A 23,419-nucleotide genomic window follows, 5' to 3' on the forward strand; every position below is an offset into this window, starting at 1 on the left:
AGAGGATAAACACGTCCGACGGAGGCGGTGCCCGGCCCGCCGCGGGATTGACGGGCGTGCGTGAGGTCCAATAGCGATCCGGCGGCGCGGGATGGGCGGGGCGCGTGCCGGGGCGGGGCAGGGCGGGGCGGCGCGCGGGCCGCCGCTCGCCTTTTGTTCGGGCAGGAGCGGGGCGGCGGGCAGTGCCCGCGTAGGGGGAGCCGCCGCGCAGGTGAGCGGGGCCGGGGGGCGCGGGGGGGCCGGGTGTGCCGGGGGGGGGGGCTTGGGTGGGCTCTGCCGTGCGGGGCTGGGGGGAACGGGCAGCACCGCGCGCCCCGGCTCGCTCCCGCCGCCCGGGTCAGGGCTTCCCGCAGGCGGCGGAGCGGAGCCGCGCTCCGTCCGTGAGCCCGGCTCGTCCCGCGTCGGGCCGGCGGGAGCTGTCGGCCTCCGAGCCCGGCCCGGCGCCGATCCGCTCGGGCGGGTCCCCGGGGCGAGCCCCCGACGGGCGGCCGGGCTGTCCCGGCCCCCGCTCCCCGCCCGTCGCTGCAGGAGCCGCTTTGCGAGGCGGCGGCTTCGTCCGCGGCACCGCCCGGAGCCGCCGCCGCTCCCCGGGCGAGGCCTTGGCACAGGCTGCTCGCCCAGGTGGCCCTGGGGCTCCTCCCGCAACGCGCGGCTGCTCGGTGCGGCGGCCGCTGAGCCCTGAGTCAGAGCTGCCGCCGGCGGCTGCACCGTCCGGGCCGCCCCGGAGACCCTCGGCCCCCTCCCACCCCCGCGCCGGGCGGCCCCTCGCCTTCAGCCGGGTTTGCACGGCGGTTTCCCGGGATGCCGGGGCGTCCAGGGGGGCAAGAGAGAATCGGGGCGGCCGGGTGTCCCGCCCCGGGCAGCCCCGCCGCGGTGCGGAGGAGCGGAGGAGCGGCGGGCGCCGCTCTGCTCGGCCGGGGGGTTCCCAGGCGAGCCCCCGCGAACGGCCCACAGCGGATATCCGCGCAGGGAAACGCGGGGGGAGCGAAACTCGGCCGTCCTTTTGTCTGGCGTTCAGAGAGAGCGCTCTAATTGCGTTAGCTTAATTAATCAGGTTTACAGCACAGATGAAAGGATAATGCTGAAACGTTGCTGGGAGTTGCCCGGAGAAGGAGAACGTAGGCTGTCATACGAGCAACTTGGAGAGACGTTTGTGCTGCAAAAGGAGCATGAACGGTTGCCAAGAGGGCCAGGCCACCTGCTGGGACGGTCCTGGGTGACCTGTGCGCTGTCGTGCCTGCATGGGTGTGAAGGCAGCAGCCTGCACCTCCAATTGCCGGGCTGCAGCGTCCCTGCACCCCCCTGGCTTTGCCGTGGAGCTGTCGGGGTAGCTGGGCGAGCCCCGTGACTGGGGCGATGTTCCCTGTCAGCTTCCCCATGCCAGAGGGGTGGTGGGGGCTGGGGACGCCCCGTGACCCAGCTGGGTCCGGCCCCCGCAGCCGCTGCGCCTCCTGCTCCAGCCCACGTCGTGCTGGTTTTGGCGCTGGTGCCGCTCGCCAGCCCCGACACCCGGCGGTCTCCCATCCGTCTGCCATCGGGCTGGCGGGGAGCCGGGGGCGAAGCGTCTCGCTGCCAGCTGCCGCGGGGACGGGGCTGGAGCGGTGCCGGGGCTGTCGGCCACGTCCAGGGCGGGTGCAGCGCCCGCGGGGTCTGCTCCTGGTCCCGCTCTCGGGGGAACGGCTGTCCGGCCAGGCTGGTAACGGGCTGGGGATGTTCTAAGGTCCTTCTCTGTGTCCTTGTTGGTGTTTTATTAGAGTCTGGCTGGAAGGGTGCGGGGTACCGGGTGAAACAGTCTTTGCACTTCTGAAGCCTGTAGTCGTTCATTGCTTTGGAGGATTTCCATAAAGTGTCATGAAAAACCCATTTTACTGCTAATTTGGCTTAAACAAGTTGGCCATCAGGATGGGAATGCACTGAGCTCCTGCAGTCAGTGGCTGAGGGGTGTTTTCCCCTCCAGAGCTGGCTCCTGGGGGAGGTGTGGGCCCCCAGTGCTCGGGGGGGGGGCTCTCAGGGTGCTGGGGGAAGGTGGGGCAGCCGCGGCAGGCCTCTCCCTTCCAGACAATGGCGTTTATGGTCTATTGTCTGGACGATGTGGCACGTCCTCACCGGCTCCAGGAAGCGCATGCATCCCGGTGGGGCTGAGCCGGGCTGCTGGGGGGGTCTGCCGGGGCTGGGCGTGCGAGCGACTGGTGTGCTGTCCCTGGAGCATCGACCACCCCAGCAGGGCGGGTGGCTCATGGCTTGGCTGCAGATGGGGACCTCAGGGAATTTCCCCTCTGGTCCCACTGCTGTATTTCAGTGCAATATTCAGTGCTATCCTAATCCCATTAACTCTCCCCTTTGTTTCCCCCACCTGAAATCCTTAATCAGCTCTAGCAGCTGGGGCAGGCAACTGTGGTGCAGCTGCATGGCTCTTTCAGCTGAGGCTGTTCCTGTGACGATGGCTTCCCTTCAAGGCTGCGGTTTGGTGTGGGAGCACTTGATGGGATTTGGCTTTTTATCGCACTTCCAGATCTCCGGGGTTTAAGACGACGCTCCTGCCGGGCGCGCTGCCGCTCGCAGATGGCAGAGCCTTGGGGAGCGGAGCTGCCCTTGGCCCCCGCTTTGCAAGCTGGGGAAGCGGAGGCTTTTTGCAGAGAACTTGCAAGACTTTAATTGCAGCATCTGTACTGAGGCTTGTGCTGGTTTGAAGGTTTAAATTAGACGGGCTTCTAATTAACAGAAGTTAAAGAAATTTGATTTCCGTTGGAACGGTACAAGCCTACCTTGGACTTCAGCTTTACCTTGACTTCAGCTGGTGCTTTCCCACCCAGACAGGGTGTGGGGGGCACCCAGTGTCACCCAGAGCCGGGGCTTGCGTGGCGGCTCTCAGTCCCATGAGACCATGGGGTGTCTCAGGTCGGTCTGTGTGGATGGGAGCAGCTGGGATGGCACCTCGGGAGGACACTGGGGCTGCATTGGTGCCTTGAATCGCTGTAACATTCCCTGCTTCAGGAGGGTCGGTTTTATCCCCCTTCCCTATGGATGCCGTTTGGCGAAGCAGTGGAGGACAGCAGGGGTGTGAAGGTGCAAGTAATCCCTCTCCAAAGAACTCTTAAAACTTGACCGAAGCAGCTGAACACCAAGTTTCTGCTTAAACTGGGTTGGCTTTGGAGCTGCACAGGTGCCTTGGGGGGCAGAGACCCCCACCCCCTCTGCTTCCCGCCTCTGGTGCAGGAATGCTGCACAGCTCGTCGATGGCTGTGGAGGGAGATGATGTTTCTAATTAGGCAGAGGTTTGAAATAACCTTCTAAATATGCCAGCCCTGATGGGTTTTGCTGTGGCTGCTGACAGGCCCAGAGGCATTTCAACGCATCTCCGTCGCTCGGCTCTGAAATCGCTTTGCAAACAGGGCAGGAGCCTTGTGCTGCGGATGCTGCGGCTCATCGGGCTCGCCCGTGACATCTGCCTCGCTGCGTTTGAGCTGAGCGAGTCCTCGGGCTCCTTCCGAGACCCTGAGCAGGAGCTGGAGCTGGCGGCTGGGTGGAGGGGGTGAGGGTGGGATGCCCTGTGTTTTCCGAGCATCCTATGCGTGGGTGATCAAACCCGCAGGAGGGGGTGAAGGCGAGTGAGCAGCAGTGCCCTCCTGGAGGGGAGGCTTCTCCGGTGCTGGAGGCGCAGACCCGGTGGTGTGGGATGTGCCACGGTCCCACATGGCTTTTGGGGTGGATGGCTGGATAAAGTCTGTGTGCTTCGCTGGTGGGGGAGAGACCTTTGGCTCTGTAAGGAGCCCTGCCGTAATCGCTGTGACGCGCGGGCAGAGCCCGGGTGACAAATCATTAACTTGCTCCGACAGGCCGGGTGCTGACGGGTGTTGGTGATAATTCCTTGTGAAGCGTCTGAACTTTACAGATGTAATGCAATTGGATGGAGAAATTAAGCCGGGGCTCAGCAGCCCTGTGTCCCTCCCTGCTGCCTCGGCTCCTCTGGCAGCATCGGGGCCAGGTGGTAAAATCCTGTGTTTTTGGACACCGTGACTGGAGCTGGGAACAGCCTGTGAGCCTCAAAGCCTAAATTTAAAGCCTGCAATTATCATGTTCTTAAAGGACAACTTGTTCTTTGTGCTCTTTAAAACAAAATAATGATTTTTTTTTTTCTTATCCAGATGGAGTTATTGTGATTAATTGCATCATGCCAGTTCTCCTTCCATGGACAAGTGGCGAGTTCCCACCTTTCCCAGCAGCATTTCTAATGAGATCAGCAAACTTTTATTGAGGAGGGGATGTGCCCACATGGGTCCTCCCGATCCCAGTGCCTCCGTGGGCCTCCGCAGTGTCTGTGCCAGAGAGCAGGCATGCGGGGAGGGAAGATGCTCTGCCAGAGACCCCACGGTGGGTCTTCGGTGTGTGAATGTCCCTGAGAAACCCCTCCCTGGGCCGGGTCCTGCTGTGGGGCTTGCCCTGTGCAGGCAGAGCCGGCCAGGCTCGGCACTGAAGCTGTGCAAGGGGGAGCAGCCCCCAAATTGGGGCACAACAGAGCTGCTGGATCTGTGCTGGTGCCCAGCAGCGCTGTGCCTGTGGGGCAGGGGCCGTGGCAGGGCACGGCGTGGGCAGCAGGGTTCCCCAAGCCATGCTTCGGCGGATGGTGCTTTGGCACAGCTCTTGCACGAGCCATGGGGGCCCAGCGTTTCCCGGGGCCGTGGTGCCCTGTGCGAGGGCTCGGCTGCCCCGCAGCATGCTGCGGGAGGGTGTGTGCCATGCCCAGCACTGCGCGTGCTCTCGCAACGGAAGAGCACTTGATGGATAATACCTTGTCGTTTGGGGATTTGAAGTGCCAAAATACTACAGCCTGGACTTGGAGTGTGCTGGAGCTGTCAGTAGCTGTTAACTTGGGTGAAGGCAAGGTGTTTCCAGAGGCTTGGGGAACATGCTCTGCTTTGATGGAGAGCATCAGCAGAGTGGGTCGAGGCAGAGATGCTGTGCTGCTGGGCCGGCTCTGCCACCAGGAGCCGAGCCTCGCCGTGCTTGGGGGGATGCGGCACCCCTGGCGCTGCATGAATAGTGGGAGCAGGGGCTTTGCACCGGGCTTCCAGCAGCTCAAGCTTAACCTCATCAGGTGCAGCTGGAAAATAAATAGGATTTTAGAGCCCCCTCCAATGAGGGAACCTGGGTCTGAAGAGTGGATCTTGCACCCCTCGCTGCCCTCCCTGCGTGACTCGAAGTGGTCAGAGCTGTGGGGGTGGCTGGGAGATGCTCTGGACCTGAAAGTGCTGGTGAACAAAGGCCATCGGCTCCTTTGTGTGCAGGGCCTGGGCGGCCTCGCGCCGTTACAGCCCGCTCTCAATGAGAGGCCAGCCGCCTGTCTTCTCCTCATTAAACTTCAAGCTGCTCTCGGTCCCCTTTGAATTCTTCCACTTATCTTCACTGTAAAGCCCCGTTGAAAGGGCTCGTGGTAGCCGGGATCTGACTCTAACGCTTTCCATTGATGCTGGTGAGGTCTTGAAAAGCTCCTTTCTCTGCCTCCTCCTTCTGTGTGGTTCGGCGAGGGATCCTCTTCAAAACCATTGAAGCTTTTGTGCAGCGCTGGGTCTGTTGCAGCGTCTGCGGGAGCTTCGTTAGCTGCTGCCCCAGGTTCGTTAGCTGCTAGTGCAATGGTGTCGCTTAGGGGTGCCTCTGGCCGGGGGCTGCAGGTGATGGGGACCTCGGGGTGCGGCTCTCACCAGTGGGCCGAGCCCTGGGTGCCTTTGCCCCTAGGAGGGCTCCGCTGCTGCTGGCTGTGAGGCTGCTCTCCCCCAGCCCCGCTGTCGGAGCAAGCAGTCACTAATCCCCTGGCTTCTCCAGGCGGGCGGGGAGGACCGGAGATTGCTTGCGTGTAGCGTAAGTGCTTCTAAAATAGAGTCTTTTCTCGCATTGCATTTGTTGAATTGCCTTAACTGCCTCTTTCCTTTTCTTAAAAGCCTAAGTGACTGTAATTACAATCGCTCACAGGCTTCCCGCAGCCGAGCTCACCCCCTCGCGGTGCGGCTCCCGAGCGGGGGCACCTCCAGCGCTGCTGCCCTCTGTTCCCGGTGGGGCTGGGAAGGGTGCGTGCAAGGATGGGGCTCTGCGGAGGGCTGCGGCAGCCCCTCGGCCGGCATCCCACGCCGCTCCGGGCTGGGCAGCACAGCGTGCTCCGCACAGGGGCGAGGGCATGCTGGAGCTGCACATGATGTGCTCAGGCTGCCTCTTGCGCCCACCGACCCACCAGGGCCTGGTGCCTGCTCCTGTGCAGCCCTTGCCTGGGATGTGGGGGTGCTCTGTGCCCCTGCCTGCTCACTTAGGGGTGACCCCCTTTTGGGGGTGATGGCTGCTGCCCCCCCCAAGAAGTCCGTGGGCAATAGCTATTTTTGCATGAAGCGGCGTTCATGGCTTCCCTGCTGCTGTTCTGAGCAGTGTCTGCCAGCTGCGTCCTGCCTGCATGAGGCCGAAGGCTTCTCCCGGCAGCCGGAGGGAAGGGCTGGTCAAGCCCAGAGCTGCATGTTTGCTGGAGACTTCCTCCGCAGACAGTGTCTCGGGGGGTGATGCCGCCTGGATGCTGATCAAAAGTCTCTGGGGGCGGATGAGCTGCTGGCCGGTGCCTTACAGCTGTGGGAGCTTCCTCTGCCTTCCCCAGCATTCCTGGCTGCAGGAAGTGGTGGGAGAGGGATTAACCTTCCCCTGGCTCCCCCTTACATGGTGGGGTGGCTGAAGCCCCTGCCAGCCCCGTGTCCCACATGGGGCCATTGGAGGTGCTCCCCCAAACCTGCTGTCCCCTCTGTGGGGTCCCCCACATCTGCCTCGCTGTTTCGTGGGGGCTTTCTCACTGTTCCCAGGAGTGATCCTGTTTCCCCAGGGGTCCCAGCTCTGTGCAGGCAGGGGGGCTCAGCCAGGGCTTGGTGGTACTGCTCTGGTGGGAGGGAGATAAGGGCTGGGCTCAGCAGCAATCGTCCTACTGACAGGCCTGGTCGTGGAGGGTGCTGGAGCCCACCCAAACATCCCTCATGCCCAAGGCTGATCTCTCTAGGCAGGTACTTCATGTGTGCCCTAAATACCCCCAGCTTTTCCTTCCTGTGTGAACTGCTGCCCTCTCTGTCACTGCTTCCTGGGGCCCTGGGGATGGTGGGGGTCCTGCCCCACTGCAGCTGTTCACCAGCAAAAGCATCGCTGGGGAACGGTTCCTGCTGAAGGTGAACCTAGATGTAACAGCATCCCTTGCCTGGAGGACTCCCTGTCTTGCCCTGGACCCGATGAGGAGGGAGGACATCCAGGGTCAGAGCCCAGCTGTGGAGGATGGGGGAGAAGTTCATGTTGGGTGTCTGGCCCTTGCTGAGTGATGAGCAGAGGATGCTTGACACAGGGTTCAGAAAATGTCACTGCTTGCTGCTGGAGCGTCTGACATTTGCTCCGCTGGTTCCGTCACCTTGGGTGCTGCTGGCCTTGCTGGCTGCTGGCAGGGTGATGCTCCAGAGGAGGGATGGGGGCTGGGTTTAATGAGGTGCCTGTGGTCCCTTCTGGGGGGGTCCTGGGGAAAGAGAGTCCCCTGAGCCATGTAACACCCACCCTGGTGGTCCCTCTCCCCTGCAGCAGGGCGCTGTGCTCAGATGGGTCTAACACGCTGCTTGTTAGCTTGGACCCGCTCCCCTGCTTGGAGCTTGTCTGGGGCCGATCACCTGAGCTCGTGTCTGGCCTCTGAGGGGCTCTGCTGGCTTTTGATGTCTCTGGGGTGCCAGCGGTGCGGAGGGGTGGCTCATGCATAATGCAGGGCTCTGTAAGGAGCCAGTGTCTGAGCTGAACCCACAGAGGTTTGAAAAATTAAGTGCCTGTCAAACGCCTGTAAATTTCGGAGCAGCTTGTTACCGGTTGACCCTCAGTGCAGGCAGCACCAGCCCCGCTTGCCAGCTCCAGCTTGCTGCTGCCTGGGGGTCCCTGCCCTGTCTGGGGTGGGTGCTCGGGGTCCTTACACCCCCCTCGGTGGTGCAGGGAGCTTTCCTGCCCTCAGCTCTGCTCTCCTCTTGCCCACCTTCTCCAGGGCAGCTTTCCAGCATCGGCCTGGGGACGCTGGGATCCCTCTGGCCACAGCCCCGCTGCCGGGGCTCTGCACGCCAGTTCCTGGCTGGGATGTGTGACGGCTCGCACCGGCTCCTGCGCCGTGGCGACTCGCCCCGCCGGTGCCAGCAGGCCGCTCTCCTGCTGGCCACGCTTCCACGGGCGTGATTTGACATCGCTTTTCTTGGGCTTCCTGACACAATTTGGAGGCTCTGCCCCCATGGCGAGGGTGACCCAGCTGGGAGGACTTGCTCTCCCAAACACCGATGCAACAGCTCACGAATACGCGCAGGGGGTGTGCGGCACTGAGGCGCTCCCGGCTCGGCACGGGGGCTCTCCTGGCCGAGCCCCGCTCTGGCGCGGGATGGGGAGCGGAGCTGGGCTCGCCCCTCGCCTCCGGCACCGTGCGTCACGCACCGCCCTGCCGCCCCAAAAGGAAACACCAGCTCCCGTCCGCGCCCTGCCGTGGGAATGATCTGCCCCCGCTGGCCTCCATTAGTGGGGTCCCTCTCTTGCTGCCTTATAAACATGCATTATGCACAACCCATTAAAGCCGGAGTAGTACTTAGGCTGCGGATTGCTGCTTGACAGCTCAAAAAATACTGAATTGACAAGAGTGGTGCTCTGCAGTGGCTCCGGGAAGGTGGCTGGCGGGGGGGATGGGCACAGTGGGATGCAGGATGTGTGTAGCCCTGGGGACGGGACCGTGGCGGGGCTCCTGCCTCCCACCCAGCCACTGCTCCCCGGGAATGAGTATTTGTGCCAGGGCTGGGATTTTTTCCCTGAGAGCACTGGCCTGTGCCGCTTGCGAGGGCTCGGCTGCTCCTTGGGAACAGCCGCCAGCGCTGGGGCGAGCTGTGCCAAGCCCGTGCGTGCCGTGCCCAGCCGGGCCGCCCCGCACAAGCCGCGTCCGTGGCCGCTACCCAACGCCCTGACTCAGCTACTGGCGTGGTGGGGGGCTTGTGCCCTGTTCCCCTTCCTCCCCTGAGGAGGGTGCTGGGGCCTGAGGCTGCCGCACTAGCCTGGCTGGTCCCTGCGAGCCCCAGGCTGTGCCGGTCGCTGGAGTGGAGCCAGGGGTATGCGGCCGCCCTGGTCCAGCTTGCTGCATGAATCAGTGCCGGCAGAGGTGGTAATTACGCCTCTGTTTGGAAGCGCTGTTGCTGCTGCGCCCAGCTACGCCGGGCGGCAGCTGCTCCCTTCGCCCCTTATCGCCTCTGAAACTCTGACTCATCCCCACCCCTGCGCGGCCTCCTGCGCAGCCGGAGGAAGGGGCAGAGATCCCGGAGGGTGCCCGGGCAGTGGGGTGGCGGCGGTGGGGCTGGCTGGGCGCTGTCTCCATCCCTCCTCTCCTGGCTGTGTTAGGGGGCTGGATGTGGGGCTGGGTGACTCATAGCCCTGCAGCATCTGCCTGCCCCGATGAGCTCAGGGGTTAATCCCTGAGCCATCCTTCCTCCCCCTGCATTCTCAAATTAAAGACAAGGGGAGCCCAGCCCTGCTCGCAAGCAACCTTGGCTGGTTTGTCCTGAGTTTTGGGATGTGCTGGGCTGCCCTGTCCCAGCACCGCGCAGCCACGGCGTGGTGCTCGGCACAGCATGGCCATGGGCGCTTGTGGTGCTGAGGACCCGCAGGAGAGTCGCTTTGCCTGGTTATTTTTAGGTGCTTTAGGAGCGTCCCAGAGGGCTTCTAAAAAGGTTTGTTTTATTCTTGGAGCTCTAGCCTTGTGTCTGTCCCTAGCGCTCTGCCAGGTCCTGTCTCCGGAAACTGGTCTTTAAAAAGCCTGGGGGTAGCTGGGGGAGCTTGGAGCGGGGGCCTGGCTGCAGGGTCTCTCCACGCCAGGCAGACCCTGCTCACACCTTCGCCGCCGAGGCGGTGAGACGCGGCATTGCGCGGCAGGCGCTGGCTGACGGCTCAGCCAGCCGTGCGCGGTCTGCGCCGGTTGCAGCCGCGGTTCATGTCTGAACACGAGCAGCGAAGTGCTGAGCTGTGGGTTCGTCATCCCGGTGCCGCCTTTCATCTCGTGTGGGGAGGGAGGGCAGATAGCGATCTGCTTGATCTGCTCCTGGGCTGCGCAGGGGCCGGCTGCCGTGCTGGGGTCTGCCGCGCGGTTTGGTGCAGGAGAGGGGCAGGAGGGTGCTGCGGTGACCTGGGCTCTGCCGGAGGCGTAACTTCTCCCCTTCCTGCCCCGCAGAGCAGCCATGGAGGTGATGAACATGATGGAGCAGCCGATCAAGGTGACGGAGTGGCAGCAAACCTACACCTATGACTCGGGCATCCACTCCGGTGTCAACACCCAGGTGCCCTCCGTCAGCAGCAAGTGCCTCGGGGACGATGACGAGGTCTACGGGAAGCAGTACACCATCAAGAAGACGACCACCACGAGCTACTGCCAGGGAGGGAGCCAGGGCCAGAGCCAAGCGCAAGGTAGGGGCTCCAGCGCCGGCATGTCTGTGAGCTTGACTGCTCTGCTCCTGCCTTCCTCCACCTCTCCCACAAGCCGTGCTCCTTCTGGGCACTCCTCCATGCCGCCTTCCACACCCCGGGAGTTGTTACTGCCTAAAATATGCTTCCTCCTTCCCCGCGCTGAGCGGCTCTTGCGTAGGAGCGGCACGTAGCCAGCCCGCACTGGTGCTGAGCTGTGCACACACATCTGACTGCGCCGGTGGGTTGGCTCGAGATAGGAACAGCTGATCCCGGCCCACGGATCAGCCGTCTGCTCTGCTGCCTGTCTGCCTGCTCGGGAAACCTGTCTCAGCACGGCTGGCAGAGCTGCCGGCATGTGCCATAAAGCCCCACTGGCCGGCCTGTCTTCTCCCACTGCTACAAGGGCAAAGCAGGCGGAGATGCAGCCCCCGAGCCAAAGGAGGCGCTTCCCCCAGCTTTATCCCTTAAAAGAGAGCTGGTTTGCTCCGCTCGCCTCTGCGGTTCCCCCGTCAGCAGCGGGCCCTGGAAGGTTTAATCATCAGCTCCCCTGGGGGGGCAGAGCCCCATGGAGAGGGACGAGCCCTCCCAAGCCCTGTGCGATCCCTGTGCTGCAGCGGTGGGGACGGCGGGTGGCTGCTGCAGCGTCTCTGCCCCTCGGGTCGCGCCTGCCCTGCCATCCTCGATGGGGAGTGCCTCTGTGTCCTTCTCATACCCAGTGCCAGCTGGTCCCAAGTTGCAAATATCCTTAATTTTTTTTAATTAATGGCCCTTGTGTGACAACTGCCTAATCATGCTGCCTAATTGAGTGTTGTCTTATCTCTGCGCTGCTGTGTCTGTTTACACTTTGAAGCACTGGCTCCTTGCAGAGCGTGCTGGGACTGCTGACGTTGCCGGTGTCGTTGCGCTAAGCTCTGGCTCAGCTAATTGAAATTGGAAAGCAGGGCTGGGAGTGCTCCTCGGAGAGAGCCTGAGTCTAACGCTGCCTCCCCGTCTCCCCCTGCAGCAGACATGGAGGCTCAGCTGGCCATGACCCGGGCCCAGCGTGTCCGGGCTGCCATGTACCCCGAGACGGTGGAGGACCGCTCCCTGCTCATCACCACCCAGCTGGAGGGGCAGCAGACCAACGTGCAGCGCTTGGCAGAGCCCTCGCAGATGCTGAAATCAGCCATCGTGCACCTCATCAACTACCAGGATGACGCCGAGCTGGCCACCCGCGCCATCCCGGAGCTCACCAAGCTGCTCAATGATGAGGACCCGGTAAGGAAGCATGGTTTGCCTGCGCGTGTCTCTGGGCTTTCAGCTGCCAGGCCTGTGGGGCTCGCTTCCCCAGCCGCAGCAGCACAGCTGGGCTCCCATCCTCGCGGGGCTCCGTGGCCGCCGTCCGGCTCCTTCATCTTGTCAAAGCCTTGCGGTCTTTGTGCTGCAGCAGGACTGAGCCCCCCTCTGCCCACCTGCTTCTCCACAGCCTGTCCTTGCCGCTCTGGCACGGCTCTCCTGCCCTGGCTTTGCACAGACACCGAGCGCTTTCGCTGGCTCTCGGTGCTCCAGCCCCCCCGCCCGTCCCTGCAGCACGCCTGTGCTCCACGGACCCAACCGTACGCTGCCCGCCGCCGCAAAATGCAGCGTAGCTCCTGGAGCAACGTGGATGAGAATTGTTAAAAATAGCAATCCTTGCCTGCACTGGCTGTGCCGGCTCTGCCGCTCCAGTGCTGCCCTGCCTGGCACGATGCGTGGCAGCCCTGGGCCGGCTCTCGCCCGGCAGAGTGGGATCGCTTCTGTCCCCGCTGCAATGGGCAGTGGGCAGCAGCAAGATCCCCTCCCACCCACCGGCTTCTCTCCCCCCGCAGGTGGTTGTCAGCAAAGCGGCCATGATCGTCAACCAGCTCTCCAAGAAGGAGGCGTCGCGCCGCGCCCTGATGCAGTCGCCCCAGATCGTGGCGGCTGTGGTCCGCACCATGCAGAGCACCAGCGACCTGGACACGGCCCGCTGCACCACCAGCATCCTGCACAACCTCTCGCACCACCGCGAGGGCCTGCTCTCCATCTTCAAGTCCGGTGGCATCCCAGCCCTCGTCAGGATGCTGAGGTACGGGGGTGCTGGCGGGGGTCCCGAGAGGGATGGCAGAGCTGAGCAGTCCCTCCTGAGCTGGGGGCAGAGAAGGGGAGGGCTCGTGCTGCCCGTGGACGTGGGTCCTCCTCCTGCTCATGCTAAAACAAGGGAGTGGGAGACCTTGAGCCTTTTAGCCTGTGAAAGCCCCCACGGTTTGCTGCTTTGGGAGCCTGTGAGGGGACAGGAGGAGGGGAGCAGCCCCCCACGCTGCCTTGTCCGTGGCATCAGGCCTTGGTCTCTCCTCTGCCCCGAGGAGGAGGTGTCCCTTCCCAGAGGGCAGCCCCGGGGCCGTGCAGCACGACAGCCTCGCATCGGGTCCTGCGGCGGGGTGCCGGGTGGGAGTGGGGGCTTGGGGCAGCCCTGGGGGCTGCGCTGGCAGCCTGGCGAGCCCGGAGGCAGCTGCCCACGCTGACGTGGCTCTGTGCCGCCTGCCTGCAGCTCGCCAGTCGAGTCGGTCCTCTTCTACGCCATCACCACCCTGCACAACCTGCTGCTCTACCAGGAAGGGGCCAAGATGGCTGTGCGCCTGGCCGACGGCCTGCAGAAAATGGTTCCCCTGCTGAACAAGAACAACCCCAAGTTCCTGGCTATCACCACCGACTGCCTTCAGCTCCTCGCCTACGGGAACCAGGAGAGCAAGGTGGGCCCGGGGAGCCCGGCCTGGCCTGTGGCGCGGGGTCGTGCCGGGGGAGGGGGGCGGCTGCCCCACCATGCTCCTTACAGACGGACGCCCGGGAGCGCGGGGGTGGGAGCTCTCACCACGTGCCCCCCGGCCGCGGAGCGTTGTGCTGTCTGCAACGCTGCCGCGGCCGACCTCTCGCAGGTGGAGCATCCCCAGAAGCGCAGACTGCCCCAGTCTGGCCGGTAGATCGGCTTGGCTGGGTTACTCCCCCCGCTGCTCTGGGCAATGCCTCTATCTCTGTTCTTTGGCTGCTGCTCTCCTACGCACGAGTCGTCCCCGGCCTCGTGTGGAGGTTCGGTCCCTGGGCCGCTGCCCGTCCTGCCTGCAGCGTGGGGCGAGGGACCCCGGGGCACAGGTCTGGGGTGGCCGGGGGGAGCGGGGTACCCCGGTGGGGGTGACCCGAAGCACTGCTGTGTGTCCAGGGCTTGGACCTCCTGCCTGACTTGTGTCCTGGCACGAGCTGGGGAAACGAGAGCGGTGGTCCCAGCAGCCCGGAGCTGCTGTGCGCCCTGACCCTGGCCCTTTACCTTGCAGCTGATTATTTTGGCCAACGGAGGACCACAGGCCCTGGTGCAGATCATGCGCAGCTACAACTACGAGAAGCTGCTCTGGACCACGAGCCGGGTGCTAAAGGTGCTGTCGGTGTGTCCCAGCAACAAGCCCGCTATCGTTGAGGCTGGTAAGAGGGGCTGGGGGGCTGCGGCAGAGCCGGTGTCAATCAAGAGGAGGATGGGGGTGTCAGGATGATGCAGCCGAGGGTGCTGTCTCACAGCTGATGTGCGAGACAGGTAAATGCCTTGCACAGCCAGGCAAAACCACCTGCGTGTGGCCTGGTTTCTTGGCTCTGAAAGGCTGCTGAGGTGCTTTCCTGGCACTGTGCATGGGCAGGATCTGGCCCGGCTGGACAGCCAGGAGCTGTCTTCCCGTGCTGCATTTAGCCTCCACTAAGCTATGAGGCTGCATTGTGCATTGGAGGCATTGGTCGGGTGGTGCCCAGCCCACCCTCATCCCGCAGACCCCCTGTCTCTCCCTCCTCCTCTCTGCTGGGGCAGCTTTGGGTATTTACAGATGGGCTGGTGTCTCCTTCCCCGGCAGGCGGCATGCAGGCCTTGGGCAAGCACCTGACCAGCTCCAGCCCCAGGCTGGTCCAGAACTGTCTCTGGACCCTGCGAAACCTCTCCGACGTGGCTACCAAACAAGTGAGTCTGCGTGACCCCGAGTCGTGCTTCAACGCAGCGTTTCAGAGGTTTCAGAGGGCTGCCCCTCGCCCTCTGCTTGTGCCAGACCGAATCCAAAGCAACGTCCTTGCGCCATTTCCAGCCCCTGTGAGCAGCGGCAGCGTGAGGGGGTGCCCAGCCGCGCCCCAGCCCTGCTGCAGGAGGGGTTTGCCTGGCATTGCGGGAGGCCGCTCGCTGCCCGCGGCCCTTCCCACGCCAGCCGGCTGCCAGCGCTCGTGCCGTGTTCCCGGCGGGGAGCCGAGGCCGCCGGTGGTTGCTCACGTGCTCAGCGGGGCATTGCCAGGGCTGCTGCTTGCTCCGACTCGAGGAGCCCCGGCAGCCTGCCCTGCCGCTGGCTCGGCTCCTTCCCCAGCGAGGGAGCTGCCGTCAGAGCCGCTGTCGAGGCGGTTGTGCCCGTGGGGCTGAGTCGCAGCCGGCACGAGGGTGACCCCGAGCTCTGCGCTGGGGTTGCTCTCCCCAGCCCCTTGCTGCCTCCTGATGCATTCCCCATCTGCTGGGGCCGCCTCTCTGTGCAGATTAGCGCCTGATGCAGCCTGGAAACTATTTGGGCTGGCGTAACCATCCCTGGCTCTGACGATTGAGGGGGGGATGCGGCCATGGTGCCTTTAACTCCTTCCTGCCCTGCCGCTAGCTGCCTGCCGGCATGGCTGGGACCGGGGTCATCACCCCAGGACCGCTCAGGGAGCACTGGTGGGTGCATTGTTTGCACTTCCCAGGAGAGAAAAGCTGCTGGGTACATTAAACTTTAAGTAAAGCTGCACATGTTGGGAGCGCCTCTTGCTCACACCGTGCCGGCATCGCAGAGGAGCAGCTCTGGCTGTGGGGGGATGGGGAAAAGTGCAGTGTGGGAGGCACAAACGCTGCTGCTCTGCCATTGCTGCCTGCTCTGGCCCGTGCAGAGCCCGGGGCGTGTGGGGCCGGGACGTGGGGTGCTGAGGGGCTGGGGGCCACAGCGAGAGCAGCCACACAAGCCTGGGTCTTGAGGGGAGGGTGCCAGGTCTGGGAGGAAGAGCACGGCTGGGGGCCGGATCCTGTCTGTCATGGCAGGAGCCATCCTTGCGGGAGGTGGCGGCTGCTCTCCAAGGCTGGGTGTCTGTCCATCTCGGGGGAGCAGCGCTGGCTCCCCACGCCGGGCCGAGAGGCGCAGGGAACAGGAGCAGGGCTGCAGCCCAGCCGCTGGCTAAGCCCAGATCTAGCTGCCGGGGGGCTGGTCTGACTTCCCATCCCCGCTCCCGCAGGAGGGCCTGGATGGTGTCCTCAAGATCCTGGTGAACCAGCTGAGCTCCGACGATGTGAATGTGCTGACCTGCGCCACCGGCACCCTCTCCAACCTGACCTGCAACAACAGCAAGAACAAGACCCTGGTGACGCAGTCAAACGGGGTGGAGGCCCTGATCCACACCATCCTGCGGGCGGGCGACAAGGAGGACATCACCGAGCCGGCCGTCTGCGCCCTCCGGCACCTCACCAGCCGGCACCCCGAGGCTGAGATGGCACAGAACTCGGTGCGGCTCAACTACGGCATCCCCGCTATCGTCAAACTCCTCAACCAGCCCAACCAGTGGCCACTGGTCAAGGTAAGGGGCTGGGGGAAGCCAGTGGGCAGGCTGGAGCGAGCCGCCGGCTGCTGGCCCACGGTGGCACGTGCTGCTGAGGGGGTCTGCAGCTGGTGCCGTGCGCGGAGCGATGGTGGGCTGCTGCCACTGCAGCCCTGGTCCTGCTGCGCAGCGTCCTTGGCGGCGGCTGATGGAGGAAATGGCTTGTGCCGGCTGCTCGGCTGGAATCAATACTCCCCCCGGCCGCCCCCGCGGGGAGGGGGCCAGATCCGGTGTGGGAGGAAGTTGAAGTCAGCCTGCGCCACAGAGGGGGATGGGGTGGGACGGGCAGGGACGGGGGGGCCTGGCTGGCGGGTCCCGTGGGGAACACGTGCCGCTCTGATCCGTGGTCGAGATGCATCTCCTTCCCCACTTCTCTCCCCCAGGCTACCATAGGCCTGATCCGCAACCTGGCCCTGTGCCCGGCCAACCATGCCCCGCTTCAGGAGGCCGCCGTCATCCCCCGCCTGGTCCAGCTGCTGGTTAAGGCTCACCAGGACGCCCAGCGGCACGTAGCAGCCGGCACACAGCAGCCCTACACGGTGAGTCCCTGTGTCAGGGTCTGCCGGGGGTGCCCCTCTGCCCTGCTCCCGGCACAGCCTGGCACCCCAAAAGTCGACCTGTCCACGGGGGGTGGCCTGTGCCCACACTCAGGGTGGTCGTGCCCTGGTGTGGGATGCCCTGGCTTGAGCGCTTGTCGCCTGGCAGGATGGAGTGAAGATGGAGGAGATTGTGGAGGGATGCACAGGGGCACTGCACATCCTGGCCCGGGACCCCATGAACCGCATGGAGATCTTCCGCCTCAACACCATCCCTCTCTTCGTGCAGGTCAGGGGCTGGGGGGACGCGGGGGCTGCTCTCTGCTGGCTGGCACGTCCCTGCGGTGCTCGGCTGGTGGCACCCGTGCGTGTCAGACCACATCAGGAGCACGACAGCTCCTTGCTGGCTGCTCCACGTTGCCGCTAATCTCTCCTGACAGCTCCTCTACTCACCGGTGGAGAACATCCAGCGCGTCGCGGCTGGCGTGCTGTGTGAGCTGGCCCAGGACAAGGAGGCGGCAGATGCCATCGATGCAGAGGGGGCCTCGGCTCCGCTGATGGAGCTGCTGCACTCCAGGAATGAGGGGACGGGTGAGTGCCGTGGTGCCGGACCCTGTGCCGGGGGCTCTCTGCCACCCGGCATCACCCCAGCTGCAGCCGGTCTGGGTCTTCTGGAGCTCTGGTGTGGCGTGGCACCATGAGCTGAGGCTGCTGCCCTTCCCCTGCAGCCACCTACGCGGCCGCCGTGCTCTTCCGAATCTCGGAGGACAAGAACCCTGACTACAGGAAGCGCGTCTCCGTGGAGCTCACCAACTCCCTCTTCAAGCACGACCCGGCAGCCTGGGAGGCGGTGAGCATTCTGCCGGGCACCGAGACGAGTCCTTTCCCCTGGGGAAACCAGGTCCTCTTGGGATGGCCCTGTCCTGCCTCCAAAGGCTGCACTGCCACCTCCAGACAGGGTTTGGACAGGAGTGACCAGCAAACTGGGGGAGGCAGAGGGTGGATGGGCTGAGGACTTGTCTCTCCGGCAGCCCTGGGTGGCAGTACCTGCTACCCGGGACGGGGCTGGGCACCAAATAGCTCCTGAGCATCGTGCACACGTGAGTGCAAATCCCCTCTTCAGCAGTGTCACCTTCTTTCGTAGGCTCAGAGCATGATCCCCATCAACGAGCCCTACTCAGACGGTGAGTACGCCGCCAGCTCTTCCTGCGGGGTACCCCCGTGGGCTGGGGAGTGAGATGGGGCAGTTGCCTCATCTCACCAAACCAGGCTGGTTTTAAAACCTTTCTCAGTGGCTGCTAACGAAGTGCCAGCCCGGCCTGCGTGGGGGTGCTCAGCGGGATGCTCAGCGCCCCGGCGAGCACGTGCAGCCACTCCCCTGTGTGCCTGGGCTGGCCCAGAGGCTTGGGGCGGGCGCGTGGCCCTCGTGTCCTTTGCAGCGCCCTGTGCCGCACGCTGCTCCGGGCGGGGGTCCGGGGGTGCGGCTGAGATCTGGAGAAGCCTCTCGCGGGCGGGAGCTGAGGTTGCTGCACCCCTTCCCTGCAGAGCTGGACCCCGGCTACCGCCCCATGTACTCGGGTGACATCCCCCTGGACCCCATCGACATGCACATGGACATGGACGGGGACTACCCCATGGACGCCTACAGCGACGGCGTCCGAGCGCCCTTCGCTGACCACATGCTCGCCTAACCCGCCCCGCAGCCCCCGCACCAGGTAGTTGCCGGCGAGTACCCGGGGTGCGGGCGCGGATCGAGGGCGCGCTTGGCGCTGGAGCGGGGCGGGCGGCCAGGGGAGGCAGGGCTGGCTGCTGGGGCCCGGCATGTCGCAGGGTCCCCGGCGCCGCCGTGGGCCAGCATCCCCATCGCTGTATGGGCTCGGGGGGCCCTGGTCGCCTCCAAACCCCCTCCCCTCACTTGAGTAACAGGAGCTCTCTCCTGCCGTGCGCAGGTGTTTTCTCCATGCAGAAGAGGGTGGCCCCAGAGCTGAGTATTGACAAGAAGGACTTGGGAGACAGAAGTGCCTGAGAAGACAAACTTTTCCATTCCCACGAGAGGTTTTATTTTTCAATTTTTTTTTCTTCGCTGTGGGTCTGTGGAGAAGGTCCTTCCTCCTGGGACTGCTTCAAGCACCTACTGCCGTATCCAGCATCCAAGATACTGTTTCTGAAGCTTTAAAACACACAAACCTTGCACCATTAGCGACCTTTCATTGGCAAAATAGTCTTTTCTATGAATATATATTTCTTTTTTATTTTTAATATGGTGCCAACGGCTTTTGCCGTCTTTAAGTTTGTGCTTTCTAACTTCCCCACTATTTGTTCTGCGTGTTAGTGTTCTAGGAGAGGAATCTAACACAGGAAAACCCTCTGCTTTCTGCAAACTCTAACTTAATCAGGCTAATCGAGAGTTTGCTGAAACCAAAGGGTGCCGTGTCCCAGGACCTTCATTTTAGCCATCGGGATGTCTGTGGTTTAATTCTTTCCGATCAGCCGTTGGGGAGCTGACTTTGTGTACCTGCCTATCCTACCAGTACCCATAGAGGAGTGACTCCAGCATTAGGAACTGTGTCCTTGTACTGATCTCTGTTGCACATTTTAACCCATTTCCCTTCTTTTTGGTGAGTGGTGTGTTTCCGTCCCCTCCTCCCTTATCTAACGCATTTTTTTTAAAGAGGCTCTAGATCTGGTGGGGGTTTTAACACTTCCACCAGAAAGGGATGGACAGTTACTGGAGTGTGGTTCAGGAATGGAAGATTTTATTATTTCTGTAAGTTGTTTTTGTATAGACCAAAGCAAAGAATAAAATAACCCCCCCAGCCCCGTGTTGCCCTGAGCCTGTTCTTCTGCCAGCGGGGGAAGGCCAGGGAGTCCCCTTGGGGCAGCCGGGGTGAAGGTGGCCATCACCCTCCGTGGGCCAAGTGCTGGTGCTTCTCTCCGTGGGGCTGCGTGGCCTTGGATGAGCTCGGTCCCATGCTCTGCACCCCACTGAGCCTGGCCGAGGGCTCGGGTGGTGGCCGGGGGGACAAGCAGGCTGGGCCCCTCTCTGTGCCTCGGGACGGTGCTTGGCAAGGCACAGGCACCCGCTCACGGCCCCGCGGCACCGGCGGCAGCTCCCACCGGCAGCCCTGTGCCTGGACTCGTAGCCAGCCCTTGCCGTCACCGTGCTGGGTCATTAGCATGCTGGCCCCATCCAGGTGTCTGTCTGCTCTGTCAGGAGGTAAGAACTCCCAGTAATTAAGATGTTTGTTCATTAGGCAGCGTCACCAGCATCTCCTCTCTGCTGCTGTGCAGAGCTCACTTTAAGGAGCTCTGGGGGATAAACAAGCCGGTTGGGAGCGAGCCCCGCTGATTGATGGACCGAAGCCTGGATGGAACTGCGAGAGGCCAGGTTAAAAACAGTGATTTACTCAGTCGAACCTGGTTGCCTCCTTCCGCAGCCCGGCTGCATAGCAGGAACAGATGGCAGGAGGAAATACTCAGCTGAAACGCTGACTCTGACAGCTGCGCCCGGGGAGCGTGATGGGGAAGCGGCGCCAGGCAGGGATCGTGCTGGGAGCCGGAAACTCTTCACAAAGTTACCCACCAACTTCAGGGCTGTCCATCTGCTTGGCGGCTGCCTCGGCATGGGGACGGGGCCAGGGACGGCCACCGCTGGCAGCTGGCTGCCCCAGGCTTTCCCATGACACCTTTTTGGGCAAGAGGTGCAGGCTGAGCCCAGAGGCAGGACATTGCCTGCAGCGGCTCTGTGCAAGGCTGCGGGCAGGGGCAGGGCTGTGGGTTGTGTGCTGGGGGATTGAAGCGTGTCCCCAGCATGCCCGTGTCCCCAGCATGCCCGTGTCCCCATTGCTCGTGGTTTGTACTTCTGCCCTCTGCATCCAGCCTGTGAGGGACGGCTGCAGACACAGGGGCTCAATGGGCACAGGTGGGGGACCTGGAGAAGGGAGTTGGGTCACACAGCGATGTCTTTGCTGCCCCGGTGGCTCGGGGTGCTGTGGCTGCTGCACCAGTTTGGTGAGGTACCCACCACCGATGGGGAGGCAGCTGGAGAGCCAGGATGTTGTCCCTGACCCCTGCCCAGCTCTGAGCTCTGCCTGCTGCAGCACAGCTTCTTCCATACAGCCACTGGCAGGCCACTAATCAGCCTGACACGGCTGCCACCAATGCAGGGAACTGGGGGGACGTGATCAAAGGGAGCTGGGAACAAAGTTGCAGCCATTCCCGCTGGCTGTTGGCGTCAACCCCTCCATCCTTGCGTGGTCGCTTGGCTCTGCTGCAGTGCCTGGCTGTGCCCCAGAGGGAGGTGTGGGGACGGGGAGGTGGGTGCCCACCACACACACAGGGCCCAGGCTGCCGCAGAGCGTGGCAGCATGCAAAGGTTTGCATGTCCGTCGCGGCACGCCGTGGTTGGTCCCAGATGGTCCCGGTAGCAGGCTGAGCTAGGGCAGAGCGATCCGGGGCCAAAGGCAGCAGGAGTGGGGCTGGGACGCGCGGCTGGCTCCAGCGCTGTGTCCTGCTGGCTCGAGGGAGCATCCTGCACTGAGCTCAGCCCCGCGGCTGCGGCCAAGCCCCGGTGCAGCAGGGATGCAGCCGCGCTTCCTGCCCCGGCCTGTGCCAGGACCAGGGACAAGCAAAACAACAGCTGCTTTCCGGGCAGCCCCAGCAGGGCCAAGCATGCTTCCAGAGGGCAGCGGGGCCCGGGTGGCTTGTGGGATGAGGCTGGGGGGCCAAGCAGCCCACTGCCTTCTGCAGCCGCTGCCAGAACAAGTGGGGTCAGTGACAGGCAATGGGAATAAGCCCCCTGTGCAGGGGGTCCAGGCCCTCCAGCCAGGCCAGCCCTTGCTGCTTGGGCTATGCAGTGTAGGACAGCGTTCATGCACCCAGACCTGCATCTCCATGGGTGGGTCCCTAGGGTGACTCGGAGTGGATGGAGCACTCCTGCTTCCAGCCGGTGCCAAGTCTCACCCCTGTCCCCAGGGACCTCAGCAGAGTTGTCAGTGCTTTGCGGCACCCCAAGCATCTGTGCCTGGGTAGATGTGGGCCTCCAGCCCTGTGTGCCCCAGACTAGGGGTTTGGCTGTGCTGAGCCTGAGCCCCTCTCGGGGCTGCCAGCCAGCCCCATGGTGGGTATCAGGGATGCTCTCGGTGTCGGATCCAGCTGTCCCCGAGCACCAGTAAGCCCAGAGATGTCCCAGAGCATCTGCCCCAGGAGGGGCCGGGTCCCAGGGCACGGCTGTGAGACACGGTCCCTCCTGGGGCCATGGGCTGGGATGTGCCCTTCGCCCACCCTGGAGTCCCCTTGCGGGGGCAGGACTGCACACCCCAAGACCCCCAGTCCCGCCACCGGGGCACCACCGGGGTTCTGGGGGGAAGCGGAGCCCGAGATCAACGTGGACCAGGACATCCAGATCTGCTTGCGGGGTCCCCCGGGGGGGGCCGGGACGGGCCGGGGGGGCACCCCGGGAGGCGGCGGGCCGGACTACAGGTCCCGGCATGCCCGGCCGCGCTCCGCACCTGCCCGGGGAGCGGCTTTTGTTATCGGCGGGGCCGCGGGAGCGATGTACGAGGGCCCCGCCGCCGCCTCCGCGCCGGGAGCAGCGCCTAGCGGTGAGTGCTCCCCGTCCCCCGGGACCCCCGCTGCACCGGGACGCGCCCCCCGGGACCCCCCGCCGCCCCCCGGGACCCCCGCTGCACCGGGACGCGCCCCCCGGGACCCCCCCGCTTCACCGGGACCCGCCGCCCCCCGGGACCCCCGCTGCACCGGGACGCGCCCCCCGGGACCCCCCGCCGCCCCCCGGGACCCCCGCTGCACCGGGACGCGCCCCCCGGGACCCCCCCGCTTCACCGGGACCCGCCGCCCCCCGGGACCCCCCCGCTTCACCGGGACCCGCCGCCCCCCGGGACCCCCCGCTGCACAGGGACCCGCCGCCCCCCGGGACCTCGCCCTGCACCGGGACCCGCCGCCCCCCGGGATCCCCCGCTGCACCGGGACCCGACTCTCCCGGAATCCCACCCCCCCTCCGGGGCGCACTGGGTCCCCGCTGCCCCCCCCGGTGTCCCGCTTTCCCGCGGGTCACCGGGCTCCGGCACCCCTGCGCACCCCGAGCCCCCGGGCAGCCCCGGTGGGTGAGCCCTGGGCCGTGCCCAGCCGCTCCCCATCGGTCCCCCGGGGGCGTCACAGGCGGCGGCTGCCGGAGCCCCCCGGACAATTTGCCTCGTGTCACCCCTTCTCCCGGCGCTGGGCTCCCACCGTGGTCCCGCTCCCACCCGTGGGCTCTGACACCCATAACATGTTTCCACACTTCGCTGCCAAAGCCTTTGCCTCTTGCCCGGGTGGGATTTCCCACTCCCTTGGCGTTAGCAGCCAGGGCCCTGCGGCAGGGACGGGGTCCCAGGGGTCCCGGGGAACAGCTTGGCCACAGCAGTGGCTGGCTGGGGAGGGGGCTCAGCGGCGGTGGCTGGGGTCCGGCTGTGCTTCGCAGTTGCCGGTGCCTGAACCAGGAAGTCTGAGCAGGAGCAAGGAGGATTTTCCTGCTCTGCGGGAAGAGGCTGACGCTGCTGAGGGTATTTCTGCAGGGGGAAGGGGCGGAGGGCGCGGGCCCTCGGGTGCGTGGAACCCGTGGCATGGTCAGTCACGGTGAGGTCTGCGGCAGGGGTAGAGCATCAGGTGTCGGGGTCACGGCAGAACAAAGGCAACGGAGCTGAGCTCTGGCCTGGGGAGCCTGTTCCAGCTGGGAAGCCAGGCAGCACGCAGGATGAACTGCTGGGGCAGGAGTCCATCCCTGACAGCCACGG

The 23,419-nt window shown here is 64.3% G+C and overlaps 1 protein-coding gene across 2 annotated transcripts; it reads left to right on the top strand.

The window, feature by feature from the left end:
• Positions 1–115: 115 nt before the first annotated feature.
• On the top strand, positions 116–19,446 carry JUP (junction plakoglobin). 2 transcript variants are annotated; one of them, XM_064473063.1, is made up of 15 exons: positions 116–211; positions 10,232–10,464; positions 11,468–11,721; positions 12,312–12,550; positions 13,013–13,214; positions 13,791–13,935; positions 14,352–14,455; positions 15,733–16,071; positions 16,476–16,631; positions 16,798–16,917; positions 17,069–17,219; positions 17,357–17,478; positions 17,773–17,812; positions 18,174–18,343; positions 18,578–19,446. In XM_064473063.1, the coding sequence occupies exons 2-14, from the start codon at positions 10,239–10,241 to the stop codon at positions 18,317–18,319; spliced, it is 2,244 nt and encodes a 747-aa protein (XP_064329133.1). In that variant the 5' UTR covers positions 116–211; positions 10,232–10,238; the 3' UTR covers positions 18,320–18,343; positions 18,578–19,446. The 2 variants fall into 2 exon arrangements, with proteins under 2 accessions (XP_064329133.1, XP_064329134.1); XM_064473064.1 differs by having other exon boundaries at positions 11,471–11,721.
• The last annotated feature ends 3,973 nt before the right edge of the window (positions 19,447–23,419 follow it).

Source organism: Phalacrocorax carbo, chromosome 25 (genome assembly GCF_963921805.1).
Source record: "Phalacrocorax carbo chromosome 25, bPhaCar2.1, whole genome shotgun sequence".
NCBI lineage: Eukaryota > Metazoa > Chordata > Aves > Suliformes > Phalacrocoracidae > Phalacrocorax > Phalacrocorax carbo.